The following is a 25,665-nucleotide window of genomic DNA, read 5'->3' as shown; positions in this document are numbered from 1 at the left end:
GGGATGATGGGGTGGAGGAGGTTGATACATGAAGCTCGTGTACTGTAGGAACTTTCTGGACATGACATCACTATCCGTCAACCTGGATGTCCCCACAAGCGTGAGGATATTGCTAAAGAGGTGTTCGCTCTGATGCCCACTCATGCTATAACCGCCTGTCTCCCTGGTTTCACACGCCTACTGTTGGTGCAGTGCTTAACTAACGAGTGCAGGATTTTCTTGACTAGATAGATTAATTGACGAGGAATCTTTTTCGCGTGGAGTTTTTAGTATGTAAGTAACCAAAATGTCCCCCCCATCACTATTCTCGTACTAACGCTTTTGGACCGAATTTTTGGCCATCCTTACATTACAGTATATTTACACATACACACTGTAGTTTCGCATATAAACCCTGAATATTCTGTTTATTGTTGAGCGACAGGTTTTTTTGTGATAATCTCTTCCCTCTTGATCCGTAATTCCTGGGTTGACTAATTGTTTGACTAAGTGTGGCGAAGGGAATGATCCACGGGGTGTGGTACTCACCTCCGCGAGGAACGACTCACTCGTCCTTTGCAGGAATAACTCACCCCTAGGAGGAATGTCACACACGGCCGTCTTCACGTTGTTGGGAATCCACTCCACGAAGTAGGAACTGTTCTTGTTCTGTACGTTGAGCATCTGTTCGTCTACTTCCCTCATGGACATACGGCCCCGGAACACCACCGCCACCGTCAGATACCTGCAGTATTTGTTACCGGTAAGGGGAATATCAAGACATTAAAACTTTACTAAAGGATCTGAACAAAATCTGCTAATTTTTTTTTTACTTTTTTAAATGAGTAACCAGCCGCCACAAGACGGGGGATTAGGTAATTGGGAATGAATAAAATTCGTCCGTGCGTGTCTGAAAAGTTGTACACACAAGCACTAACGAGTAGCAGTGGATTTTTGTTAACCATACTTGGTGTTGATAAATTATAACACAATGACATCTTAAACTAAATTGATAACCAGTAGTATATCCTGTTATTCTTGCCCAGAGTTATGACACCTTGGATTTTAGAGTGGCGCGGTTCGAGCTTCGGCCAAATCTTCAGGACAATGAGACATTAATGTACTAAGTTGGCTTCTGGAACTTGTACCTGACAAAGTTCTGTATTTAATGACAGCTCTCATAAAGTTATACGAATAGACAACTGGATTTTACGGATTTTTTAATAAACTCTTCTGCTTCACAACCGTCTTCAAAAGCTCTCAAATTTTCAGAAAAGAAGGTAATAGGCCTACATATCCACAATACTCCAGAAAGAATTAATTATACATTTTGACCGACAAGAAAATTTGCAGGAGAGAGACAGTTAGTGGCACTGGCTTGAGGTACCTGCCGTTACGCGGGTCACATGCGCACATCATGTTCTTGGCATCAAACATCTGTTGTGTGAGGTCGGGCACGGACGCAGCACGGAAGGTCTGGCTGCCACGGGCGGTGAGTGGCGCGAATCCGGGCATGAAAAAGTGTAGTCGAGGGAAGGGCACCATATTGACAGCAAGTTTCCTCAGATCGGCGTTCAGTTGGCCGGGGAACCTGTACCAAGTTTATCACGTATTTATGATCACGAAATTATGTAAACCACGAGGACACCTTAACTGGTTTCAACATATGGATGAAAGAGAATAAAAGCAGCTCATGAGTACTGTTTATGTTGTCACCTGACTTGCCGCTCAAATTAACTTGCATCTATTTTTTTCATTATGTCTGGGAATTTACGTTATTACAAGTAGTTAGTGCAGGTGTGAGGAGGACGGGTGTTAGGAGAATGACAGGTGTGAGGAGGATAACAGGTGTTGTGAGGATGTAGGTAGCATATACTATATACCTGAGACACGTTGTGACGCCCGACATGGTAAGGGAAACAAGATGATTGAGGTCGCCGTAGGTTGGGGTGGACAACTTGAGGGTGCGGAAGCAGATGTCGTAGAGAGCCTCGTTGTCAATGCAGTGAGTCTCATCAGTGTTCTCGACCAGCTGGTGTATGGAAAGTGTCGCATTGTAGGGCTCCACCACCGTGTCTGATACCTGTTTTAACATCACACACATCATTAACCTCTATTATAACTACTATGCTAGTGATCGTGCTAATAGGATAGGAGAACATTACGAATTTACATATGTTGTGGTACAGTGTTGGGCGCTGTAGTCAGATTCTGCGATTTGCTGAAGCGAGTTGTATTCTGTGATTAGCTGTAGTTGAGTCACCTGTTGTGATAAGCTGTAACGACTACTCATGCAATGTGATTAGTTGGAAAAAATAAGTAATTGTAATTGGGTGGACAGCGAGTCATATAATAGATGCATTTTCCTTCCTACTTTAGTTTAAGTTAGATTAGTGGGGTTAGATTAGATTAAGTGAGGCTCGTAGGGTCAAGTTGGCTTAGGCTCGTCGGGTCAAGTTGGCTTAGGCTCGTAGAGTTAGAAGTTAGTGTGGTAAGATTAGGAAACTTAACTAAGACACATAAAGGTAGGAGACTCACCTTAGGGCTGGGGACGACGGAGAAGGTGTTCATGATGCGGTCAGGAAATTCTTCACGGATCTTGGAGACCAGAAGGGTGCCCATCCCGGATCCCGTGCCTCCCCCCAGCGAATGTGCCAGCTGGAATCCCTGTAACACGCCTATTATTAACACGACACACCTGTCATTTAACACCACATACCTGCCCTTACCACCACATACCTGTCCTTACCACCACATACCTGTCCTTAACCACCATATGCCTGTCTTTAGCATTACACACACCTTTCATTACCACCACATACCCGACAGTGTGTGGTAATGACTATGTCTACCGTGTCAGTAGTTGGCGCCAGCATGACTATCAGGTACTGAGTGGATAGTGTAAGCGGGGAGAGGCACTTGTGTTGGCTGACTGCGTATGTCGTCTCGTGTTTGGGAGCACTTGTGTCTAAGGAACCACCTGTTAACTTTCAACATGACGGCTCTCTCTTGGGAAGATTATTCTGGTTGATCTAGTTCGTTGACCTTCTGAGAACGTCAATTAATATGTCATGACTAGCATCTAGTTTTGTGTTAGGGACCTAATTGGATTTGGCCATGCTGGTAGCTCAGGTTCTCGACCCCAGGACAAGGTGATTATTGAGTAAAATGCTTGTGGTGTGAAGCAGTGGTCTGACACTAACCCCTCTGAGTACCATGTCATTATAGCTGCACGACACTCCTCCCGAGTTTTACTACGCGCTGCAGGGCATCTAATACAGTAACTGTCTGGCGCACGGCAGCACTGCACCACCTCACTCACACTCCCAGCACAAAAACACCAACACAGTACTCTACCTGAACCTGCTTTCCAATATATATTTTTATTATAGTTATAGTGTGAATGTTGGAACGTACTATTACTAAGTTTATGAGGTGATTGATTGATACTTGTTCTTCATGCATCACACTTAAATTTTACACGTATTTGGGAGAGTTTAAATTTTGATGAACAGAGAAAAGTGGACACTTCAACAATACTACACACACACGTATATATATATTTCACGTAGATCCACAATGAAAACGTGGATAAGATAAATCTTGATAAAATCACACGGGAAAGGGGAAACAACGGAGCACCTTTTCCCGTGTGATTATATCAAATTTACTCAGAAAAAATAGCAGTTTACGTTACTTTTCATATATATATACACATAGGCATGTAACAAGATACGCACAATCAAATACAGAGGGTAACGAGCGTCACACACACACACACACACACACACACACACACACTTACCTGAAGACAGTCGCAGTTCTCGCATTCTTTCCTGATGCTGTCCAGCGCCGAGTCGACCAACTCAGCGCCCTCCGTGTAGTGACCCTTGGCCCAGTTGTTGCCCGCCCCGCTCTGACCTGTCACCAACATACATCACGTTATATATTCATCACCTCACCACTCATCAGTTTTAGAGCCCTTTGGACGGTTGATCTATGCTTTGTTGCTTTCATAATACTTTCCCTTACCTACAAATCCCTGAAAAGGATAGTCAGGTTTGCCGTGTCGAGGGAATTTTATCCGTAACTGTATATTGTGAAAACCTTGATGCCTCCCTGTAAACTCCTTGAGATCCGTAATGATGATGTGTCTGTCCTCAAAAATTGACTCATTGTGTACATATGTATTTTTAACATGAGTCTTGTTGGTGGCTTCAAGACTATTGTTTGTTGATGGTAATGGCGGAGTCCACGTCTTGAATATGAATCTTTTATCTGTTTTATTTATAAGGTGAATATTAAGAGCAACAAGGAAGGATAGTTGACGTGTGTCCTCTGATTTCAATTAACAATTTTTCAGAATCATTTATCTTTTGCTAATTTAGTCATCATCTGTCCTTTATCAAACAAAGACCGTGATGTTATTCTGCCAAACGTTCTCGCACAGACTCGACACCCTGCATATAGCCACTCAAAAAACTATCTATACAAAATTGTGTTGAAAAAATATAACACAAGGGACGAAGGATTTTGACAACCCTACCGAGACAACACGAGTCACGGTGTTCATTCTGAAATTCATCGATCACCCCAAGTACAGAGAGTTTTTTGAATGACTACAATAAAGTATGTCTGCCTAAAACCGAACACATGATAATTTCCCGAATGTCTTCAATACACTGGTCAAAATAAAGGGTTCGTGTCTTATCAATCTTATCCGAGTTCTTTAGGGACCAGTATCTCTTCCAAGTCTTAATGAGAAAGTCAATTTACCAAGCGTTGACTGACAGAGCGGCTCGTGCACGATTCTATAATTTCTCTCAATCTTGTTTTGTCGAATATAATTAGAAGGGGTTGGATGGGGCGGGGACCGAGGGCTGTAAATGTCAAAGCTGGAGTGCGTATGTCAGTCCTGAGTCAGTGAATATTGACATTATTTTGATTTTGGATATGTTTAGGGTGAGGAATATTTTGTAAGGTGATGGATAGTATTTCTCCTAGCTCTGGTCAGTGACACCTGGCGTTCAAGATGCGTGACTATTCAAGTATACTGTCAGGGTATTTGATCACTTTATCTGTGTCACTTCAAAGAGTCAGTAATGAGAGATAATTCTGACCGTTGGTGTCGTATGATATGTTAGTGTGGTGTAAGACAAATGTTCACTTTATTAACGTGTTCACCACTCCCGGACACACTAACGCAGGTACAGGAGCAACAGATTATTAGTTTATTAGAAAAAAATACGAATTTCCTGTAATAGTTATAATATATTTCTTGTTATGTATTTAAATCAACTGAGAACAAACAATACGAATACCAGCCATTAAATGCGACCATTAAATTGTCAGTAGCAACCTGTACTCTTAAGAGACTAGACAAGACCCAGTTAAATTGGGACTATTGACTTTGGCCAAATAAGATCATTCTGGGACATAGTTTTAACTGTGTTTTTAAATATGGGTTTTGACGAGACAGGTGAGTGTCAGAAGACCTTCAAGATAATGACTGTAATATTTATTATTACTCACCAAAGACAAAGTTGTCAGGCTTGAATAGCGACCCGTAGGGGGAGGTCCTGACGGCGTCCATCGTGCCAGGCTCCAGGTCCACCAGCACCGACCTGGGCACGTAGCGTCCACCTGTCGGCGCAGTATACGTGTTACCTGTTGAGCTGTGCCCCTCGCTCTACACCTAACCTAAGCTTATCTCAATATATACTTCATGACCGAGTGGGAACTGAGTGTGTTAAGTACTGCACCACAAGGACTCTAACCTAACCTAGACCTTGTTATAGAAAGTCTGCTCTGTGACCTGAGTTGTGAACCAGACTGACCTATGACCTCGTTGTAGTGAACCAGACTGATCTATGACCTCGTTGCAGTGAACCAGACTGATTTATGACCTCGTTGCAGTGAACCAGACTGACCTGTGACCTCGTTGTAGTAGACATTGATCCTCTCCAGCTGGATGTCATGAGTACCATTATAGAGGCCTGAAGGTGCTATCCCGTGTTCGTCGCTGATCACCTCCCAGAACTGTTGGGTAGAGAACAGTGTTAACTCTGGCTGTGATGCGCGGTACACACACACACGAGTACTCTCACAACCAAAGTCACTGTAGAGATTCACCACCATGACCACAACAGTGACCATAACTTAAAACAACAACATACACATCCATCAGTGTTAAAATAGAAATGTTAATGACTCATAACCTGCAATAACAAGCGTGGCAGCGAAAATCTTCATTGTTTGATAAGGTGTTTTGTAGAGGGAGTGATAATTCGGGTTTGTAGTGGAGTGGTGTTGGGTTCACTGACAAGGGATCGATGGATGTAAATAATAAACTATCATGGCAACGTCTGTATTAATCGGAGTGGAGTGTGTATTAGTGATGCGCGCGTGTGTGTCTGTGTGCGCGTGTGTGTGTGTGTGAGAGTGAGTCATGTAGGAGGGTGGGAGTTGTAGAATGTAGCCGCTTGTCTTGATGCTGTAGTATCTCGTGCCTATCCCCCCCATGTAGTCAACAGTAGGTGGGTTGGACGGGGGTGTCAGCCTAGGTGTGGGTTGGGTGGGGGGTGTCAGCCTAGGTGTGGGTTGGACAGGGGTGTCAGCCTAGGTGTGGGTAGGGTGGGGGTGTCAGCCTAGGTGTGGGTAGGGGGAGGGGGTCAGCCTACAGTCGTGATACTATTGATCTTTGGGGAGGATGGGGAGTCTAGTATCCCCTCTGAACATTTGCAGTCATTAGTTATTGCTCACTCACTCATGCACTCCCTCCTTCCTGGTATTAAGTGCTCCCTGAGGGCCTCACTGCCTGTTTCTATAATAATAACACACGTGACTTCGTTTTTAAAGTCTCTGGTTTTATAACTCTACCAGGTATATAAGCTTTTGTCCTGTAATGTTGTTGATATATAATCCTCGTATGTTCGTCTGTTATATGTGGGTGATAAAAAAAAGCATAACGTGATTTTTTTAAGTATTTTTTTTTATTTCTTTCATCAACTTTTGTTAGGTAGTCGGTATTCTTTTATTAATATTTTTTTTTATTAGATCAGCATCGTTTACTGTGGATAAGGAACATACCCCAATTCACTTGTGTTTATATACTGTGTGGAGCACCATAGTGGAGCACCATGTTGGAACACCTTGTAGGAGCACCATAATGGAAGACAATAATGGTAGGGCCGTATAGTTGGAAAGGTCACACGCTTCCTTGAGAGTCGTTACTGTCTTGTCCACTAATAGTGAGTAAATTATGTAAAGACTGCCCCTCCCTACCTATTGTCCACTACAACCACACCTGTCATCCACCACAGCCACACCTGTCGTCTACTACAACCACACCTATCGTCTACTACAACCACACCTGTCATCAATGCATATAACTGAACTATTAACAGCCACAGGTGATGCAACAACCAGCTGATGATCTGTTGATGTCTGTTTGTGTTTATATGCTTGTCTGTATCTCTCTTGTTTGTTTACATGATGCCACCTTGCACAACTGTAGCTTATAACGATGGGAAATGCTAATCACTTTACCTGGATCTTCACCTGTACTTGTTGTGCTATTTATATGTGATTTTGTTTAGTTTAAGTAAATCGTTTACATGTTAGAGTGACTGAAAGGCTAAGTTATTTTAAGAAGTACAGAAGATTTATTTTATAGATTCCTTAACTATATAAATTACTTTTGTATGTAGGATTATAGTTTTTTAATAGCAATTCTGACTTTAGTTACAAGAGTCCATCTCCTTTAGCACTTGTTTAATCCATAACTTGCCTATAATCTATTCAATATCTGTAATCTATAAGTTCTATAACCTATCTGATGCGGCAAGGCCTTGGGATGCCATGTAACCACGAACACCCCCCCCCCCTCCTCCGGCTTTCTTCACCCCCTCACCTGGCAAAATATAATTTGTATCGACCTCAGGTTAATTGTTGTCCTTAGAGGTTAAGATCATCAACTTTTAACGAGTTAATTGTCTCTGATGATGGTGGTGGTCATGGGTCCGCCTCTCTGCTACACAACATTGCTGTTACGAATGACCACACGAGTAAGCATATGAGAGAGAGACTGACTTCAATACAAAATACGTCACCTAATCATTTACAATACATCAGGTAGGTAGTGTATGCGGGTGAGGTATTGAGGACACTGCATGCTCTCGATACATGATATATTATTCACCAGTATTCAGATCTATGTCACTCGATAACGAAGAATCTGACCTTTACATTTTTCTGGCATAACACACTCGTATATGACAACACCATTTCTTTTCTTTGCTAATGTTATATTTACTTTTAAACAATGCAGGCAAGAGTTTGTGAAGTTATAATAATGTTCGTCTTTATGAAGAAATATTATATTATACCAATAACTGTGGTTAATTTAAGATTGATATTTTTAAGGATATCAAATATATATCGTGTGTGTGTGTGTGTGTCGGAGGCAGGCGGCAGAGAACTCTGACTCGCGGGCGTTCATCGTCTATTTACGCTCTGGAGTGTTGTGAAGGAGGAAGTGAAAACAAAAGTGAGAAATGAGGTTAATCTTAAACATGACGCCAGACGCCTTTTTGTTATTTACGTTTAATACTGTCATCCAACGACTGTACTCTTCCGGGTCATGTGAGTGTTTGTCTTTCTCAAACAAACATTTCAACCTGTCAAGAATATTGTGAGGGAGAAACCTGCAGGTAAAGCACTCCTACAGGTAACTGAGGGGCCGTCGACCTCGTCAGACGGTGAATGATGGCAAATGGAGGGCGACCTACTTAGGTTCGGTAAATCCACCTGCGTCTGTATGGTACATACCAGGACACCTGAAGGGGGGGAGGGGGGTCTTGGTAATAATGCTGGTATACAATGTGTGTGTTCGTTATTCAAAAGCACGATGTAAATATCAAGGTAATAAGCTGGGTGTGGAAAGGTCTCCGTCCTACCTGGAAAGTGGTGACGATATCGCCGCTTGCCGAGGATCATCTACTGTAATAATAATGTAGTTGAAAGGAGCCGTGTGGAGGGATCTTAACAGGGGAGGAGGCGGTGACCTTTAAGGTAGGGAGTGACTGTGTATCTTGTGACCTTAAAGTTTCCTTAATGTTTTATTTTACCGTTTTCTTATTTTTTACGTCAAGAAAAGGAAGTTTTTTATTTGTTTATTTGTTTATTTTTGTTTCGATCCCTCCTTCTCCTGGGCAATGTTCCGATGTGTAATTCCTCAAGCAACTCAAACTGTGTTAAGTCAAGTGATAGTTAAGATTGACGAGGAATGAACTACAACACACACACACACACACACACACACACACACACACATACACACATACTTTTAACATGAGAAATTCGGGCTATGTACCGTGTGACCTTGTATTTTGTTTATTAATTCAGAACTACAACCATTGTGTGTGTGTGTGTGTGTGTGTGTGTGTGTGTGTGTACGTACCATTCAACCTGGAGTACTACACAAGAATTAACCTTAAAAAAAAATATATAGTAATTTTTCTTTAAATCATCAAAATGTCCTCGGTAGGATCTTGCTAGTAGTTCATATTAGTTGCTAGTATGTCCTAATTCATCGTGTCGGGGTAGGTACTTAGGTCATAAACTGGGTTCTGGTAATAGTGGACCTTGTTATTTACGAGGAGCGAGAGGAAGTCAATACCATGACGTAAGTGGGTTAGGCACACACGTCACCGCCATCAATAACAACACACCAGCCAGCCACCACGTGTGTTTGAAGCGACAGGGAGGAAGGAAGAACTTTGATGTTATAGAGGAAATGTAAGTCTTAAGTTTAATGATTGAGCATGAAAGTCTATTAGGCAGAATATTTGATCACATGTCAAGGGATGATGGATGGTAAATACTTCCTGTGAGTTCTTATACATAACAGCTGTTGTATACTACGTGTATATGTGATGTATAGCAGTTGTGTCTCATTTTGTTTGATTTAATACTAATATTTTATACATAAGTACAGTATAGCATAATGTTACACGCTTATATATGATTTGCAGTGAATGCTTTCAGTCTGTTAGGTACGTAGTCATTGTCAAAGGAATTATTTATGTCACCAAACTCGTGTCAGCGCTTAACCTCCTCACGTGTCGAGTCAAATGAGAGTTTAGAATAACCTAGTTTATGTTACAGAAAAGCAAAAGGTGATGTAATAATAGTGGACTGTATTGGTCTGTGTGTGTGTGTGTGTGTGTGTGTGTGTGTGTGTGTGTGTGTGTGTGTGTGTGTGTGTGTGTGTGAGCCCTCGTCGCACCCTTTCACCTTCTGGTCTTGACACTTCGGATATTGAGTTATGAGATAGAGATTAAATTAGTCTCTCGTTCCTCCACCACACACACACACACCACCAGGGGTTGTTGACACTACCGCTAACAATCTCAGTAGCGCGAGCCGTGTCTAATAAACGAGATAATTGTAGGTCACTAAATATCGTGATAGTTATGTACAAGACGCGTTCACGGAGGCCAAGTTGTGACGTCTCATTGTTCATCATGACAGGCAAGTTAAATTCCACAATAAACCTCAATAATTAACGATGGTTTTGAGGCCATGTTGTCAGGTCACCTTTTGCACTGTTATTTCCTAGGCCTGGACGCTGATTAGACGCGATACCCGACTAATGATACGTTCTTCAGCACACAGTTTTAGAATTTAAGGTCACACGGGCAAATCAGCGTTGACGTGACCTGGGGTACGATGCAGTAGTAGTTAGTGAGTGAAATGGGGATACTTGCAAAAACAGGTGTTAACGTGAGAAAATGAACCCATAGTCCTATCGTCCCATCAGGGCATTGAATATTTACCCACGGGACAATGGGACCACTACTTCACTTGACTACATTCAGGTGTTTAACGCCATTCACAGCCAGGTCGGTTAAGCATGAAAAACAAAACGATTCTGGGGATAGCAGGCGAGCGTTTTATCCACTCCGAAGTATCAAATGAATTAATAAACATATTCCTTTTCGTTTTGTTTATGATAAGTTCTTATATAATTAATCTAGCGTTTTAACATGACCTCCATCTTCCTCAATTTTCAGGTTCTACTCCACGTTTTTCCCCCCTTGGTTATAGGGATTATGGAGTGATATAAAATAGAAAAAAAAACACAGGCGATACGACCTTGTTATTGTAAATGCTTCATATATAATTAAAATTGTTTTAGGGGTTTCCGCAGTGCATATACATTTCCTGTCTCGCAACTTAATCTTTGTCACGGCAAGTTTCTCGAGCCGTTCTTGTTAGTGGACAAACACTTCATAACACGATAACAGATTGTAGGACACGCACTCTCTAATACACACTCTCTCTCTTTTTTTTTTTCTCTCAGTACTTGTGAATCTTTAAGAGATCTTCACTCTTAGCGAGGGAGTCTCAGGTGAGTCAAGCTGGGAGATTCACTTATAATTAAAGAAGAGAATACAGGAAGAACCAATGTGTTTCGTTTCATTGTCTTGCCTGACTGACTTCGTGTTGGAAGGTCGTACATAAAGTGCAGTGCGGCCAATTACGTACAGGTGTTCTGAGTGTACCGTAAGGAAGGACCTGATCTACCTGTACATATGATTGTCGGAGAGTCTTTCGTTTACTGTACGTCACCTCGTCTTGTAGTACTGGTTATGTTACTCCTATTACTACGTCTACTTCTACAGCTGCCACTAGGGGATGGGGGAGCTGGTTACTAGGGGACGAGGTAGTTGGTTACTAGGGACGAGGTAGTTGGTTACTAAGGGATGAGGGGTAGAGAGGCAGCATCACAGTGAGTCATGGGAGGGTGGAGGCAGCTTGGACCAATACATCAATATTATCTTCAATATGGAGTCTAAATTGTGGCGTGTGTGGACGAGTGTAAAGTCTTGGCCACGCCCACTAGTAAGACAGTTTTGGCCACGCCCACTAGTGTAAGATAGTTTGGGCAAGCCCATAGTGGTAGACAGTTTGGCCACGCTCACTAGTGTAAAAACAGTTTGGCCACGCCCACTAGTAAGACAGTTTTGGCCACGCCCACTAGTGGTAAGACAGTTTTGGCCTACGCCCACTAGTGTAAGACAGTTTTGGCCACGCCCACTAGTGTAAGACAGTTGCCACGCCCACTTGTGTAAGACAGTTTCCATGCCCACTAGTGTAAGACAGGCCACGCCCACTGTGTAGTTTTGGCACGCCCACTAGGTGCAGGTGTGTGCTGTCACGTTAAAACATTCCGGAGGCTTGCTGTTTAAGGTGTAGTCGATGTGAGTAGGAGGCAGGGGTGAGGTAGGAGGCGGTAGGGGTGTAGGTAGGAGGAGGTAGGGGTAGAGGGAGGTAGGGTGTAGGTAGGAGGAGGTAGGGGTGTAGGTAGGAGGAGTAGGGTGTAGGTGTGAGGAGGTAGGGGTGTAGGTAGAGAGGAGGTAGGTGTAGGGTAGAGAGGAGGTAGGGTGTAGGTAGGAGGAGGTAGGTGTAGAGAGGAGGTAGGGTGTAGGTAGTGAGGAGGTAGGGGTGAGGTAGAGGAGGGTGTGGTAGTGAGGAGGTAGGGGTGTAGGTAGTGAGGAGGTGGGGTGTAGGTAGGGAGGTGAGGAGGTAGAGGGTAGGGTGAGGAGGTAGGGGTGTAGGAGGAGGTGTAGGAGGAGGTAGGTGGAGGTAGAGAGGAGTAGGTGTGGGAGGAGGTAGGTGTAGGGGAGGTAGGTGTAGGTAGAGGAGGAGGTAGGTGTAGGTAGAGAGGAGGTGTAGGTAGTGGAGGAGGTAGGGTGTAGGTAGGAGGAGGTAGGGTAGGTAGTGAGGAGGTAGGGGTGTAGGTAGGAGGAGGTAGGGGAGGTGTGAGGAGGTAGGGTGGTAGAGAGGAGGTAGGGTGTAGGTGGAGGAGGTAGGGTGCAGGTAGTGAGGAAGGGTGGGTGGGAGGAGGTAGGGGTGTAGGTAGTGAGGAGGGGTGTAGTGTAGAGTGTAGGGTGTAGGAAGGAGGAGGTAGGGGTGTGGTAGAGGAGGTAGGGGGTAGGAGGAGTAGGTGGTAGAGGAGGTAGGGTGTAGGAGGAGGTAGGGTGTAGGTGGGAGAGTGGAGTGAGGAGGTAGGTGAGGGGAGGGAGGTAGGGTGGTAGGAGGAGGTAGGTAGAGAGGGGTGGTAGAGGAGGTAGGGGTGTAGGTAGGAGGAGGTAGGTGTAGGTAGGAGGAGGTAGGGGTAGTAGAGGAGGTAGGTGTAGTGAGGAGGTAGGGGTGTAGGGAAGAGGGAGGTAGGGTGGGTAGTGAGGAGGTAGGTAGAGGAGGTAGGGTGTAGGTAGTGAGGAGGTAGGGGTGGGTAGTGGGAGGTAGGGTGTAGGTAGTGAGGAGGTAGGGTGTGGTAGGAGGAGTAGGGTGTAGGGAGGGGTGTGAGAGGAGGTAGGGTGAAGGGGTAGGATGAGGTAGGGTGTAGGAGGAGGGTGTAGGTAGTAGGTGGAGAAGGTAGGGGGAGGAGGAGGTAGGGTGTAGGGTAGAGGAGGAGGTAGGTAGGTGGAGGAGGTAGGGTGTAGTGAGGAGGTAGGTGTAGGTAGGAGGAGGTAGGTGTAGGTAGTGAGGAGGGGTGTAGGTAGTGAGGGAGGTAGGGTTTAGGTAGTGATGGGAGGTAGGGGTAGGTAGGAGGAGGTAGGGTGGTGGGTAGGAGGAGTGGGTGTAGTGAGGAGGTAGGGGTGGTGAGGATGTAGGTGTAGGTAGTGGAGGAGGTAGGGTAGGTAGAGAGGAGGTAGGGGTGGGGTGAGGAGGTAGGTGTAGGTGGGAGGTAGGGGTGTAGGTAGTGAGGAGGTAGGGGTGTAGGTGGAGGAGGTAGGGGTGGGTAGAGGAGGAGGTGTAGGGATAGGTGGTGGAGGAGGTAGGTGTAGGGAGGGAGGTAGGGGTGTAGGTAGTGAGGAGGTAGGGGGTAGGAGGAGGTAGGGAGTAGGTAGGGAGGAGTAGGGGGAGGGAGGAGGTAGGGTAGGTAGTGGGAGGTGGTAGGTGTAGGGGTAGTGGAGGGGAGGGGTAGGGGTGTAGGTAGAGGAGGTGGGGTAGGTAGGAGGGGGTAGGGGTGTAGGTAGTGAGGAGGTAGGGTGTAGGTGAGGAGGAGGTAGGGTGTAGGTAGTGAGGAGGTAGGGTGTAGGTAGTGTGTCAGTGGTATGAGTTGATGTGGAGGATTGTCACATAGAAGAAGTTTAAATATTGCCAGGTGTGGTAGTGGAGTACTGACAGGTGTGGTGGTGGTGGAGTAATGACAGGTGTGGTGGTAGTGGTGGAGTACTGACAGGTGTAGTGGTGGTGGAGTACTGACAGGTGTGGTGGTAGTGGTGGAGTACTGACAGGTGTGGTGGTGGTAGCATACTGGCAGGTGTGGTGATGAAGGTGGAGTAATAACATACATGACAGAGGAGGAGGAGGAGTAATCACAGGTGTGGAGGGGCAGGTGAGTGGGCCGCCCCAGGATCAATACTATACCAACAGGTCCGCCACTCAGCCGCCTTAAAAACTGTCTTATTGTCGCCACGCCCACGTACTTATCCCTCCACGCCCACAAACCTGCCCTCCACGCCCACACCTACCCTTCCACGCCTTTCTCTCCACGCCCACATACCTGCCCCTCCACACACACACACATCTGCCCTCCACGCCCACACATACTTATCTCCACGCCCAACATATACCTGCCTCACGCCCACATACTTACCCTCCACACCCACACACTTGCCCCTCCACGCACACACATACCTGCCCTCCACGCACACACATTACCTGCCTCCACGCCCACACATACTTATCCCTCCACGCCCACATATACCTGTGCCCACACATACTTATCCTCCACGCCCACATATACCTGCTCTCCACGCCCACATATTTACTCTCTCCACACCCACATACCTGCCTCTCCACGCACACACATATCTGCCCTTGTACACCTCTTGAAAATCATATTGATGGCCCTAATGACTGTGTGTGTGTGTGTGTGTAATAATAATAATGATGTTAATAATAATTAACGGTTTATTGAAAGAGCTTGGCAGCCAGAAGGATGAAAATATACAGTTACATATTTGGGGAAATGGGTTTGAATTACGAATAATATACAAGTAACATAAGTGACACAAATAAGATATATAATAACTAGATGGGGAAAGTTCAAACTACAGGGCATTTCAACATAGTGACAGTGCAAGAAGTAGTATTTACTGGGGAGGAATACACTGGTTTATTAAGTGTTTGATAATTTATAATGGTTGGGACTGGGCTGTTCTTATAGCGATCAGTTCGTGCACGTATGGGCTGGATGCGGTTGTGGTGTCGAACAGCAATTTCGGCTAGGGATCTCAGGTAGTAGGAGCCGGTGTGAGGATGGTGTGGAAGCCTCTACCAAATTTGCAGATGAGGTCGTGGTGATGGTCAGTGAGAGTCGAAAGGGTCAGTGTGTTGGTGTGTGTGTGTGTGTGTGTGTGTGTGTGTGTGTGTGTGTGTGTGTGTGTGTGTGTGTGTGTGTGTATACCGTACCGTACGCCTCTCTGTTGACTAAGACAGAGTATAGTAGATGCCGAGGCTTAATGGTTACAGCTGCCGTTTCTGTCCTGAGGGTCAATAGTACATGAACCTAACCCAGCTGTGAGTGGTTAGGGTAATTTTATAGTTGGGCGAAGTGATTAAGTGTAGTGCCGACCAACACATCTTCACTATGAGGTTAGGTGCCAAGACATCCTCAGCGGTACTATCGTTTATCTAATGATTTTTCCGTCAGTCGTTGGTACTCTTAGAATATTCCAAGACCTGACTGATGTAATGTTGTTTGTTAGATATTAAACACCAATGCAATTTTTTTATTATTCCGTCTGGTTGTTTGTGTAGCATTGGCGCACACATACATACACAGGACACACACACACACACACGACACACACACACACCGATTACAATACCCAACTTCTTGAGTGGTAGTTTAAGCTTGGTTAAATAAAAGTAAATCGGGGGTGACCTTGTAACAGGAGGTGGTGTAATGGTGGAGGAATGAGGTGGCGTGACGCTCTGCTTCCCAAACTACTTATCACCCCCCAACCTCTTCAAGGAGCCAGGTGAGGACGTCTGGCCTCCAGGGTTATGATCTTCACTACCAAACTCTACCTGGTCGAGTCTGAAGTGTGTTAGTGTAAAAAATATAAACTTTTGTATTGTAGTGTGTGTGTGTGTGTGTGTGTGTGTGTGTGTGTGTGTGTGTTAGTCGATAGATCTGGATGAAACTAGACAGACGGCGGAAAGGTTAAGAGTGAGTCAGGTAAACTTTCTGATACCAAGTCATAGGTTAATGAGATATAATATTACTCCAGGTAACAACGAGGGCCAACAAGGTATACATAAATACTACTAACTTATAGCTATATCCTGTACTATGTCTTCGCTGAGGTTAAATCACTATTATTTTAACACTCCAAAGGGATAAAGTTATATTATCCTGGTTAAGGTAAATCACACTATTGCGTCAAACATTAATTCCTTGTTGGTATAAATCATGGTAAAGATTAACCACCATGTTTATATCCTGGTGAAGGGGGATGATTACACTACCGATTACTCAAGGTCAAGACTAATTATCCTACCTGCCTCGAGGGTTAAACTGATTTACAAAAGAATTAATTAACATCATTACACTTAACTATAGCCAAGGTTGTGTTTCTCTTTTATAATTATGTCTTATGTGTAGAGTTTAAAGTTGATGATGTTTTTGTTTATCTAAATGTGTTATGGAGGTTGTAGTTAATAATATTCTCAAAACACATATATACTTAACACAAAGTCTGATTTTTAGTAACAATATATTTAGTTTTTAGATAATGATATTGTGATGTGTTTAGCCTGAGAAAACTTAACTGGATATCTCCCTCACCTTACATAACCAATCTATCATCGACCGAGTGAATGATATCATGCAAGGGACCCCATGCAACTTGCCTAGGGTTATGGCGACCTGTTGTGTGTTCTTCCCGAGCGCCAGTGTTACCGTCGGCATTCTTGAAAACTATTCTGGTTGACGGGAAACAGACGGACGGAGGAAATAATAAATTGAATTATTCTTGAGACCCACGACACTATAATATTTCCTATGAGGTGTCTAGTCTTGAGGTTAGGTTAGGTTAAGTTATGTTCCCTCCTTCGATAGTCCCATAATTAAGTTGATTTAATGAGCTCCTCAAGTCCTATAGTTCCATAAATCTCTAAATAATGTTTGGTTCAATTACCAAATCGAATCTTGACGGAACTGAGTCCAGGGTAATGTCGTATTGAAATAGACCGAATCGAAGATCATTTTAAACCGAAATGGATTGAATCGGACCAAAACTGGGGGATAAACAGGGTGTTCGAGTTAAAGTGATACACTATACACCCACAGTATAAGTATTTTAGGGAGAGTTTCGTCTTCACTATTAAATAATTATGAATCATCAGTGTTTTTAAAGGTTACTCTGTTTGCCTTAAATATATTATGATAAACTGTCGTGTTATGGGTACGGTATGTGGCCTTTAGACGTTACAGATACGAGAACCACAACACAAGAGGCTGTCAGCAGGTTACCCACACTCCCTCACCCGGTAATTCACAGTACAACACACACACAGCTCCCTCAGGTAACATTCCAAACGTCTGGTGGGAAGAAAGTATCCAGGGTGCCATTAGTCAGAGAACCACACACACGTTGAAGGGGACCTGGAACCCCGGCAGGTGGGTCCTAGGTGGCGTGTCCCTCAGCACGATAGATCAATACCAATGGTAATAGTCAAGATTCCTGAAGGACAGTTGATGGTTGTTAGACTTACAGGAGGGTGACACCAAGCACCCCACCTTAACAATTCCACATTTTCTTCTTCGTTCATTTGGGTGGTTGGGTTAGGTTAGGTTAGGTTTGGTTGAGTTGGGTTAGGTTGGGTTCGGTTAGATTGGGTTTGGTTAATCTGCCGTTCACTGTCGCTTGTTTGTTGGTTCATTAATTGTGTATTTACTTGATCGTGGGCATCAACACAGTCATTTTATCGTTTATGTTGTGTGGACTTTTTTTTTTATTTTCAACAAAAACTGACAAAAATTAATCACCTAACACCTGCCTGTAGACAAATTACTTCCATTACCGTGTACCTTAAGACAACGAATTCACATTATTGATTTTACACTTGACAGCTAAATCATTTAAAAGGAATGTGAAATAGATATATAATTCTGAATAATATTTTGTCCTGAATCCTCTAAACTTGACTGGTAACACATGAATAGCCTCAAGCTCGTACTGATCAGCTGTTGAGGGGAACTGTATTAATGTATATCACGACCTCACCTAACCTAACCTAACTCAAGTGGCCGCCCAGTATCTGCTATTGCTTCTGCCTGGGTAATTTAACGACTTACCAGGTGTGTGTGTGTGTGTGTGTGTGTGTGTTGTGCAACATCTATGTGATCGACCCTGCCGGTCCTGTATCGGTCTCTTTAGTCACCCCAGAACTCACCAACCTCAGTAACATCCTTAATAACTCGTAAAATTGTATCAAAGCTGAATGATCGTCATACTCGATTCCGAATGACAGGTAAGTAGCAGTATAGTGTGTGTGTGTGTGTTTGTAATATCGTGCATACATATCTGAGTATGAATCTAAAGTATACAGGGTACAGTACATTCATGTACACATTCCATTAAATGAATTACGGTCAATTATCGAAATACACATCTCCATAATTTTCAACAAGTCCAGAACATATTATAACAAAATTTACATGTATATACTATCTACTTACAAGACTATTCAGCTTTATAAAATCATTCCTATATTAAATAAAAAAGTAGTATATGAGACATTGTAAAAACTTATAATTGAACAGGACAGTGACCCTCGCCCGGTGTGATTGAACTGTATCCGGACCCTGGACAGTGGCTATAATTCACAGGCGTGCGACTCCACCTCATGTTGACGAATCGTAAAAGAAAAACTTAATCCCACTTCGATATACGCTTGCCTCTGTCCCTCCCTCATGCGTTGCCACATTGTAACTATATATTTTTTTCTAGAGGAGATTAATTCGATATGATGAGTAATAATAGTTTAAAGGTACTGGTATATACTCGGGTAGAAGACAAAAGTTAATTAGCACACCTGACTCCAATTTGTTAGAGAAGATGTTGATAAATAATATAGTTTTATCTATCTATCTATCTATCTATCTATCTATCTATCTATCTATCTATAAACCAGGTGATTTCAGACCCTGGTGATTTAAGAAGGGTAACCACACCTACATTGGCCTCCCCTACAGCTGACACACGCTGCTGGGGAAGTGACGAGGTAAATAACTTCTCAGGTATTGATCACTGGCATGTGTATGTCGTTACCTGTCTGACAGTGAAGGTAAGTAAAGCCTTTCCTTATCCTCAATCAATATCTACCTTAAACAGCGACGTGACGGATGATAGATGAAGTCAGGTGACAGAGGAAATTGACGGGTGATGAGAGAAAACTGTCTCAATAAGGCATTGTTAAGTCTGGTTCTAACTAATTTTAAAGCTTTCGTGAAATTATTTTGCCCCAGAAAATATCAACAAGTGAGAGAAAGCGTATAAAGTGCTTGATCACACACACACACACACACACACACACACAAAACGTCACAGCCACTACCACCACAACACACGCAACCACAACACACACACAACATCACAGCACCACTACCACAACACACACTACCACAACACACACCACAACAGTCACTACCACCACAACACACGCACTACTACCACAACACACACAACATCACAGTTCACTACCACCACAACACAGTACCTACCACAACACACACAACAACAAAACAGTCCTCACCACAACACACACCCACAACAACACAGTCTCTACCACAACACACCCAACAACAACACAGTCTCTACCACAACACACACCACAACAACACAGAATAGCGGAAACATTTTCGTCTAGGAATGTTCTTTTTTTTTCCTCCAAATAAAAAAAAATAATTAAAAACTCTTGACTGGTGTTGCTCAATAACACCCAAAAGTTTACCAAATAAAAAATGTTGGAGATCAAAGGCTTATGTTATCAGGAATTGTTTGATATTTATGTTGATTCAAACGCTGGAAAGAATTACGTTCCAGTGTATTAAATTGGTAGTTATGGTAACATCAAATTGACTAATTACAGTATAACTCAGGAACTTTATTTAATTGGGATTTAGTCTAATTAATGATGAATGTTTTATATAACGTCACATTTAATCAACCTATCAGGAACAGACTCGAGCAATGTTACGGAATCATGCAGATGGGCTGAAGATAGCAACACGGTGTCTCATATATTATTAAGAATAGAAATGTCGAGAGCAATAAAATATTCATCTCAAAGTAGTTTTAGTTTCACTAGATTAAACAGATAAACAGAATTGTTTGTAACTGAGTTTATTAATGTCATGCACGAATGGCGGTGCATGACGTGAGTACATGTGTGAATATATAATTATGATACTAATGATATTTAGAGCTTCATGGCGGCTCTACTTTGCCATCTGTGTTTTAAGAGTATTTACCTTCGAGTTATATTTTTTTTTATTCCCTGTCATGTCAGTTCTACCTCACTATCAGACGCTTCCCTTAAAGAAAGCCACTTAATCGTCGGTAATATAAATGCAGAAAGTGGTCACAGCCGTGTGTGTGTGTGTGTGTGTGTGTGTGTGTGTGTGTGTGTGTGTGTGTGTGTGTGTGTGTGTGTGTGTGTGTGTGTGTGTGTACCATGCCACCCACCTATTGGCTGCAGGTAACCTTCCACCAAATTCGATCTAGTCTAGTCTTGCTTCCTCCGCCTCCCTGCTCCACCACACCTTGCCATCTACCAGCCAGGAACTAGGTGGGTAGCTGTTGTAGTATTATTTAGGGTGTGGAGGTTATTGGGTGTGGGGTGGTTTTGGGGTGTTATATTCCAATCTTGTCAATATTGTCGTCATCCATTTATTAACAGTTCTGTATTTACGTTTTCGACTGAGGATTAACATATCTTAACATTTATCTCCATAGGAAGTTATAGTTTTTTCTTGATCAGTGGCAGGTATTGTAGTGTGTGTGTGTGTGTGTGTGTCGTTGAATTAGATCACTTTTCATGTGGATAAATGAGTGTTCTTGTGTGGTGTAAGTGGATCAGCCGAGTAGTTGTTGTGACAGTGGTGGTTGACTCAGCCAGAGGGGTAATAGTGCTCGTATATACACCAATGTATTAATTTTTCATGCGGTAATATACTGTATACAAGTGGGGATATTTACTGGTACTCGGCTGTGTGGAGTATTGTTATCTCTGTAATGTGTTGAGCAGCACGAGTCACCAACGGGATGGTCACACACACAAACACACACACTACCGCTGACAAAAATTCGTGTTCTGAGAAGTCTAATTTCATTAATCGATCGACTTCGTGTCCTCTGTGTCTCGCTGCGTCTGTAAGTATGTTTATGTTCTAAAAGTTTGGGAGTTAATGTGTGGGTTTTTCTTCAGTTTAAAGTTACTATTCGTTATTACTCCTCTCGACGTGTGGTCCTTCAGCCATTATATTACTGATGAAAGTAACACTGGCCGGCCACACGTGTCCCGCGTCGTGCACGGCAGGTCACAGGCATCTCCTCACGTTACTGATAGTACCAAAATGTACATTTTGTTACTTGTCGGCAACTAGGTGGTGGCAATTCTTAGCAGTAACTGTAATACACACATTATATATATATATATATATATATATATATATATATATATATATATATATATATATATATATATATATATATATATATATACACATATGTGTGTGTGTGTGTGCATGTCTCCGTTATATGCAGTACAGCTGTGTGGGGGACGGATCCGACACACTTGGGTAATCATACTGGTCAATGGGGGACTGTTATGTCTATAGCTATAGTTTCCATTGTCAAAATAAAAGGACAGATTTGCAGTCACAAGAGCCTGGTTGTAGTGAGACACTAGGATAATTATAACTACTGTTCAGCCAAAGATGGTCTAGAGAGGCGCAGTACTGACGATGCTGACCTTTGAGCCGATCTGGTTGCCGCACTGCCCGGCCTGTATGTGGATGATCTCCCTCATGCCGCCTCCTGTAGATCAGTCGTCAGCTGTTGTCTTACACGCCCGCCGCCCACGGTCACATACACTCGCAGCCCACGGTTACACCGTCTACAAAATTATCTTGAGATACAAATACGGATGTTTTTCTACTTGTTGGTTGGAAGTGAAGAGTGTCGCACCAGAGGGGTCGTAGAGTACATGTTCCTGCCACTTGTACTTGAACACTGCATAAATGTTTTTATTTTATTTATGAAAAACGTCAGTTCTTTCTTTGTCTAACAAAGGGGTACAAGAACTGTGCACGAAGACTTATCATGACTGTACATTACATAGTGTGGGGAGATGGGTTACTGTACCGGGATGACAGACTATAGACACTGCCCGCAGGTACGTGGCGGCCATGGATGGGTCAACAGTACTCTAAGGTTCCAAATTAAAATCCATGTGTTGTCTTCCCTCACAACTGCTAAAGAGCTGTCCTGGTCCGGCCTGCCAGTACTAGTGACCTACAGGTGGCTCCGAGTCTTGAAGGTGGAAGCCGCTACACGTGTTAACCCCGCCACACCTCCAGTGACACTGACATTCCCCGCCGGAGCTCTGTGGCTCTGTCACATGGCGTGTGTTACCCAACAATAAAGGGGACAACTTAGGGAAGGGTGAGAAGACGAGGACCGTGAGGGTGTTCAGTGAGATATAAGTGGGGAGGCAAGGCAAGAATGTGGACACTACCGCGCACTCATTCCCCCACCGCCTGCGCACCTACAAGTTGCCGGTGCTTGTTTATTCCCTCCGCTTAATTAACTAATGATAAATCAGACTCAGAGGTTCATCTATGGCGTCTATTACTGGCAGAGTAATATATATATATATATATATATATATATATATATATATATATATATATATATATATATATATATATATATATATATTATTTATTTATTTATTTATTTATTTATTTATTTATTTATTTATTTATTTATTTATTTATTTATTTATTTATTTATTTATTTATTTATTTATTTATTTATTTATTTATTTAATTTTTTTCTATACGAGTAAAAATCCCAAATCGAAAACAGTGCTTTACCTCACAGTCACAGGACCACGTGTCGGCCCTCTACATTAATTATGACTCCCGGACCACGATATCGACTGTGTAGGATACTCGCGCTAATAAATAAGTACACTTCACCCATATAATTGCCATTTAAACCAATAGTGTCGCCGAAAAGATCAATAAACAGTAAGAGGGAGAGACACGCTAGTACTGTGAAACCGCCACACCCCACCACCAGTCCACTTCACCACTACCACCCCCCCAGTTCACCACATACAGTCATGACTGCTATGTTACTGTACCAGGTGACCCGCTAAGGACCTACACTGAGTAACTGTCTGTAACTAACTGTTGACCTTCCCCAGTATCCTGATTCGGTCTGCCTCCAGTCAACCTCCCCACCATCTCTCTCATTAAGATCCACTTCAGGTGACTGTTTGCAAATTACAGGTGTAAATGAGTCAGAGAACTGTAAAGACTCACTGTAAAGACTCACTGTAAAGACCCACTGTAAAGACCCACTAAGATACACTGTTAAGACTCACTGTAAAGACTAACTGTAGGGACCACTGTAAAGACTCACTGTAAAGACCCACTAAGATTCACTGTAAAGATCCACTGTAAAGACTCACTAAGATTCACTGTAAAGACTAACTGTAAGTGAGACCACTGTAAAGACTCACTGTTAAAAACTCACTGTAAAGACCCACTAAGATTCACTGTAAAGACTCACTGTAAAGATTCACTGTAAAGACTAACTGTAAGACCCACTGTAAAGGCTCACTAAGATTCACTGTAAAGACTTATTATAAAGACTAGCTGTAAACCCGATTCCTCTCACAAATATCGTCTCCTCCATACGTTATTTACCAACATTTGAAATTATAGAAACATGTAAATTGAGAATCAGATTTACTATTATTCCCCTTATCAAATCTTAACTCTTGTCTGTTAGTCATTTGTGTATATCCTAACTTAACTACCAACCAAATATAAAACCGTAATAACTTATGCTTGTTAGGAATTACTGTAACGACGATAAATATTGAGAACGTATCTATGTTAATTCCCTAAGTTTAACCAAATGAAAATAAACCTAACCTAAGCTGACTAAACTTAATCTTTTGTTGCTAAATGTGGTCAAAATGATTTAACGTCACTTTAACATAATTTAAACTTGCCATTGATTCGGAGATAATAATACCTCTTGTCTTATTTATTCACAGTTCTATAAATAATTCGGGTTGTAGTAGGATTAATAATATATTTACTCACACCAATAGCAATCTTGTACAGCTTAGTGAGAACAGACTGGAAATACTGCACCCTGTCGCCCTTATCGCGTGAATCACCTCATAGTAATGGCAGTTGTCTCATAAAACACAAATATCCAGGAACTTCAGGTGGTAGTTTAATTAGTATAAAACTGTTGTACACCCGGACATTCTTGGTAGACTTAAGGAAGAAAAAAATGCTTGACATCAGCCTTACGTGACAGGTGAAACGCGCTACTTGTTCTTGATGACATAATCCATACCACACCACTTGCCAGCCCCCCCCTCCCTCTTACCGCCCCCCACTGAGGGACTTAACTAGACTTACTTGCTACCCCACTCACCCCAGCCAGCCCCCCTCCTCTTACCACCCCCCACTGAGGGACTTAACTAGACTTACTTGCTACCCCCTCACCCCAGCCAGCCCCCTCCCTCTTACCGCCCCCCACTGAGGACTTAACTAGACTTACTTGCTGCCCCCCTCACCCCAGCCAGCCCCCCTCCTTCTTACCACCCCCCACTGGGGACTTAACTAGACTTACTTGCTACCCCACTCACCCCAGCCAGCCCCCTCCCTCTACCCACCCCCCCACTGAGGACTTAACTAGACTTACTCACTGCCCCTCACCCCAGCCAGCCTCCCTCTTACCGCCCCCCCCACTGGGGACTTAACTAGACTTACTTGCTACCCCACTCACCCCAGCCAGCCCCCTCCTTCTTACCACCCCCCACTGAGGGACTTAACTAGACTTACGCTACCTCACCCCAGCCAGCCCCCCTCCCTCTTACCACCCCCCACTGGGGACTTAACTAGACTTACTTGCTACCCCACTCACCCCAGCCAGCCCCCTCCCTCTTACCGCCCCCCACTGAGGGACTTAACTAGACTACTTGCTTCCCCACTCACCCCAGCCAGCCTCCCTCTTACCACCCCACTGAGGGACTTAACTGGACACTTGCCCCACTCACCCCAGCCAGCCCTCCCTCTTACCACCCCCCACTGGGGACTTAACTAGACTTCTTGCTGCCCCTCACCCCAGCCAGCCCCTCCTCTTACCACCCCCACTGGGGACTTAACAGACTTACTTGCTGCCCCTCACCCCAGCCAGCCCTCTCCCTCTTACACCCCACTGGGGACTTAACTAGACTTACTTGCTACCCCCTCACCCCAGCCAGCCCCCCCTCTTACCGCCCCCCACTGAGGGACTTAACTAGACTTACTTGCTACCCCCACTCACCCAGCCAGCCCCTCCT

The 25,665-nt window shown here is 43.6% G+C and overlaps 1 protein-coding gene across 1 annotated transcript in view; it reads right to left on the bottom strand.

Annotated features, from left to right (window-relative positions):
• The window catches only part of LOC121876631 (tubulin beta chain-like), a 29,208-nt gene extending 6,406 nt beyond the window's left edge, over positions 1 to 22,802 (bottom strand). Inside the window, exons 1-8 of the mRNA XM_042381913.1 lie at positions 22,042 to 22,802; positions 5,910 to 6,018; positions 5,512 to 5,622; positions 3,785 to 3,900; positions 2,518 to 2,646; positions 1,863 to 2,062; positions 1,367 to 1,570; positions 573 to 724 (exon numbers count right to left, since the gene is read on the bottom strand). Of these exons, the coding sequence (XP_042237847.1) occupies positions 573 to 724; positions 1,367 to 1,570; positions 1,863 to 2,062; positions 2,518 to 2,646; positions 3,785 to 3,900; positions 5,512 to 5,622; positions 5,910 to 6,018; positions 22,042 to 22,098 (1,078 nt within the window). The 5' untranslated portion in view covers positions 22,099 to 22,802. The remainder of the gene's footprint in view (positions 1 to 572; positions 725 to 1,366; positions 1,571 to 1,862; positions 2,063 to 2,517; positions 2,647 to 3,784; positions 3,901 to 5,511; positions 5,623 to 5,909; positions 6,019 to 22,041) is intronic.
• Between the last annotated feature and the right edge of the window lie 2,863 nt (positions 22,803 to 25,665).

This window comes from Homarus americanus, unplaced genomic scaffold, assembly GCF_018991925.1.
Source record: "Homarus americanus isolate GMGI-L3 unplaced genomic scaffold, GMGI_Hamer_2.0 scaffold33468, whole genome shotgun sequence".
Classification (NCBI taxonomy): domain Eukaryota; kingdom Metazoa; phylum Arthropoda; class Malacostraca; order Decapoda; family Nephropidae; genus Homarus; species Homarus americanus.
Note: the sequence above shows the minus strand (reverse complement) of the source record. Positions and strands in the feature narration are given on the sequence as shown.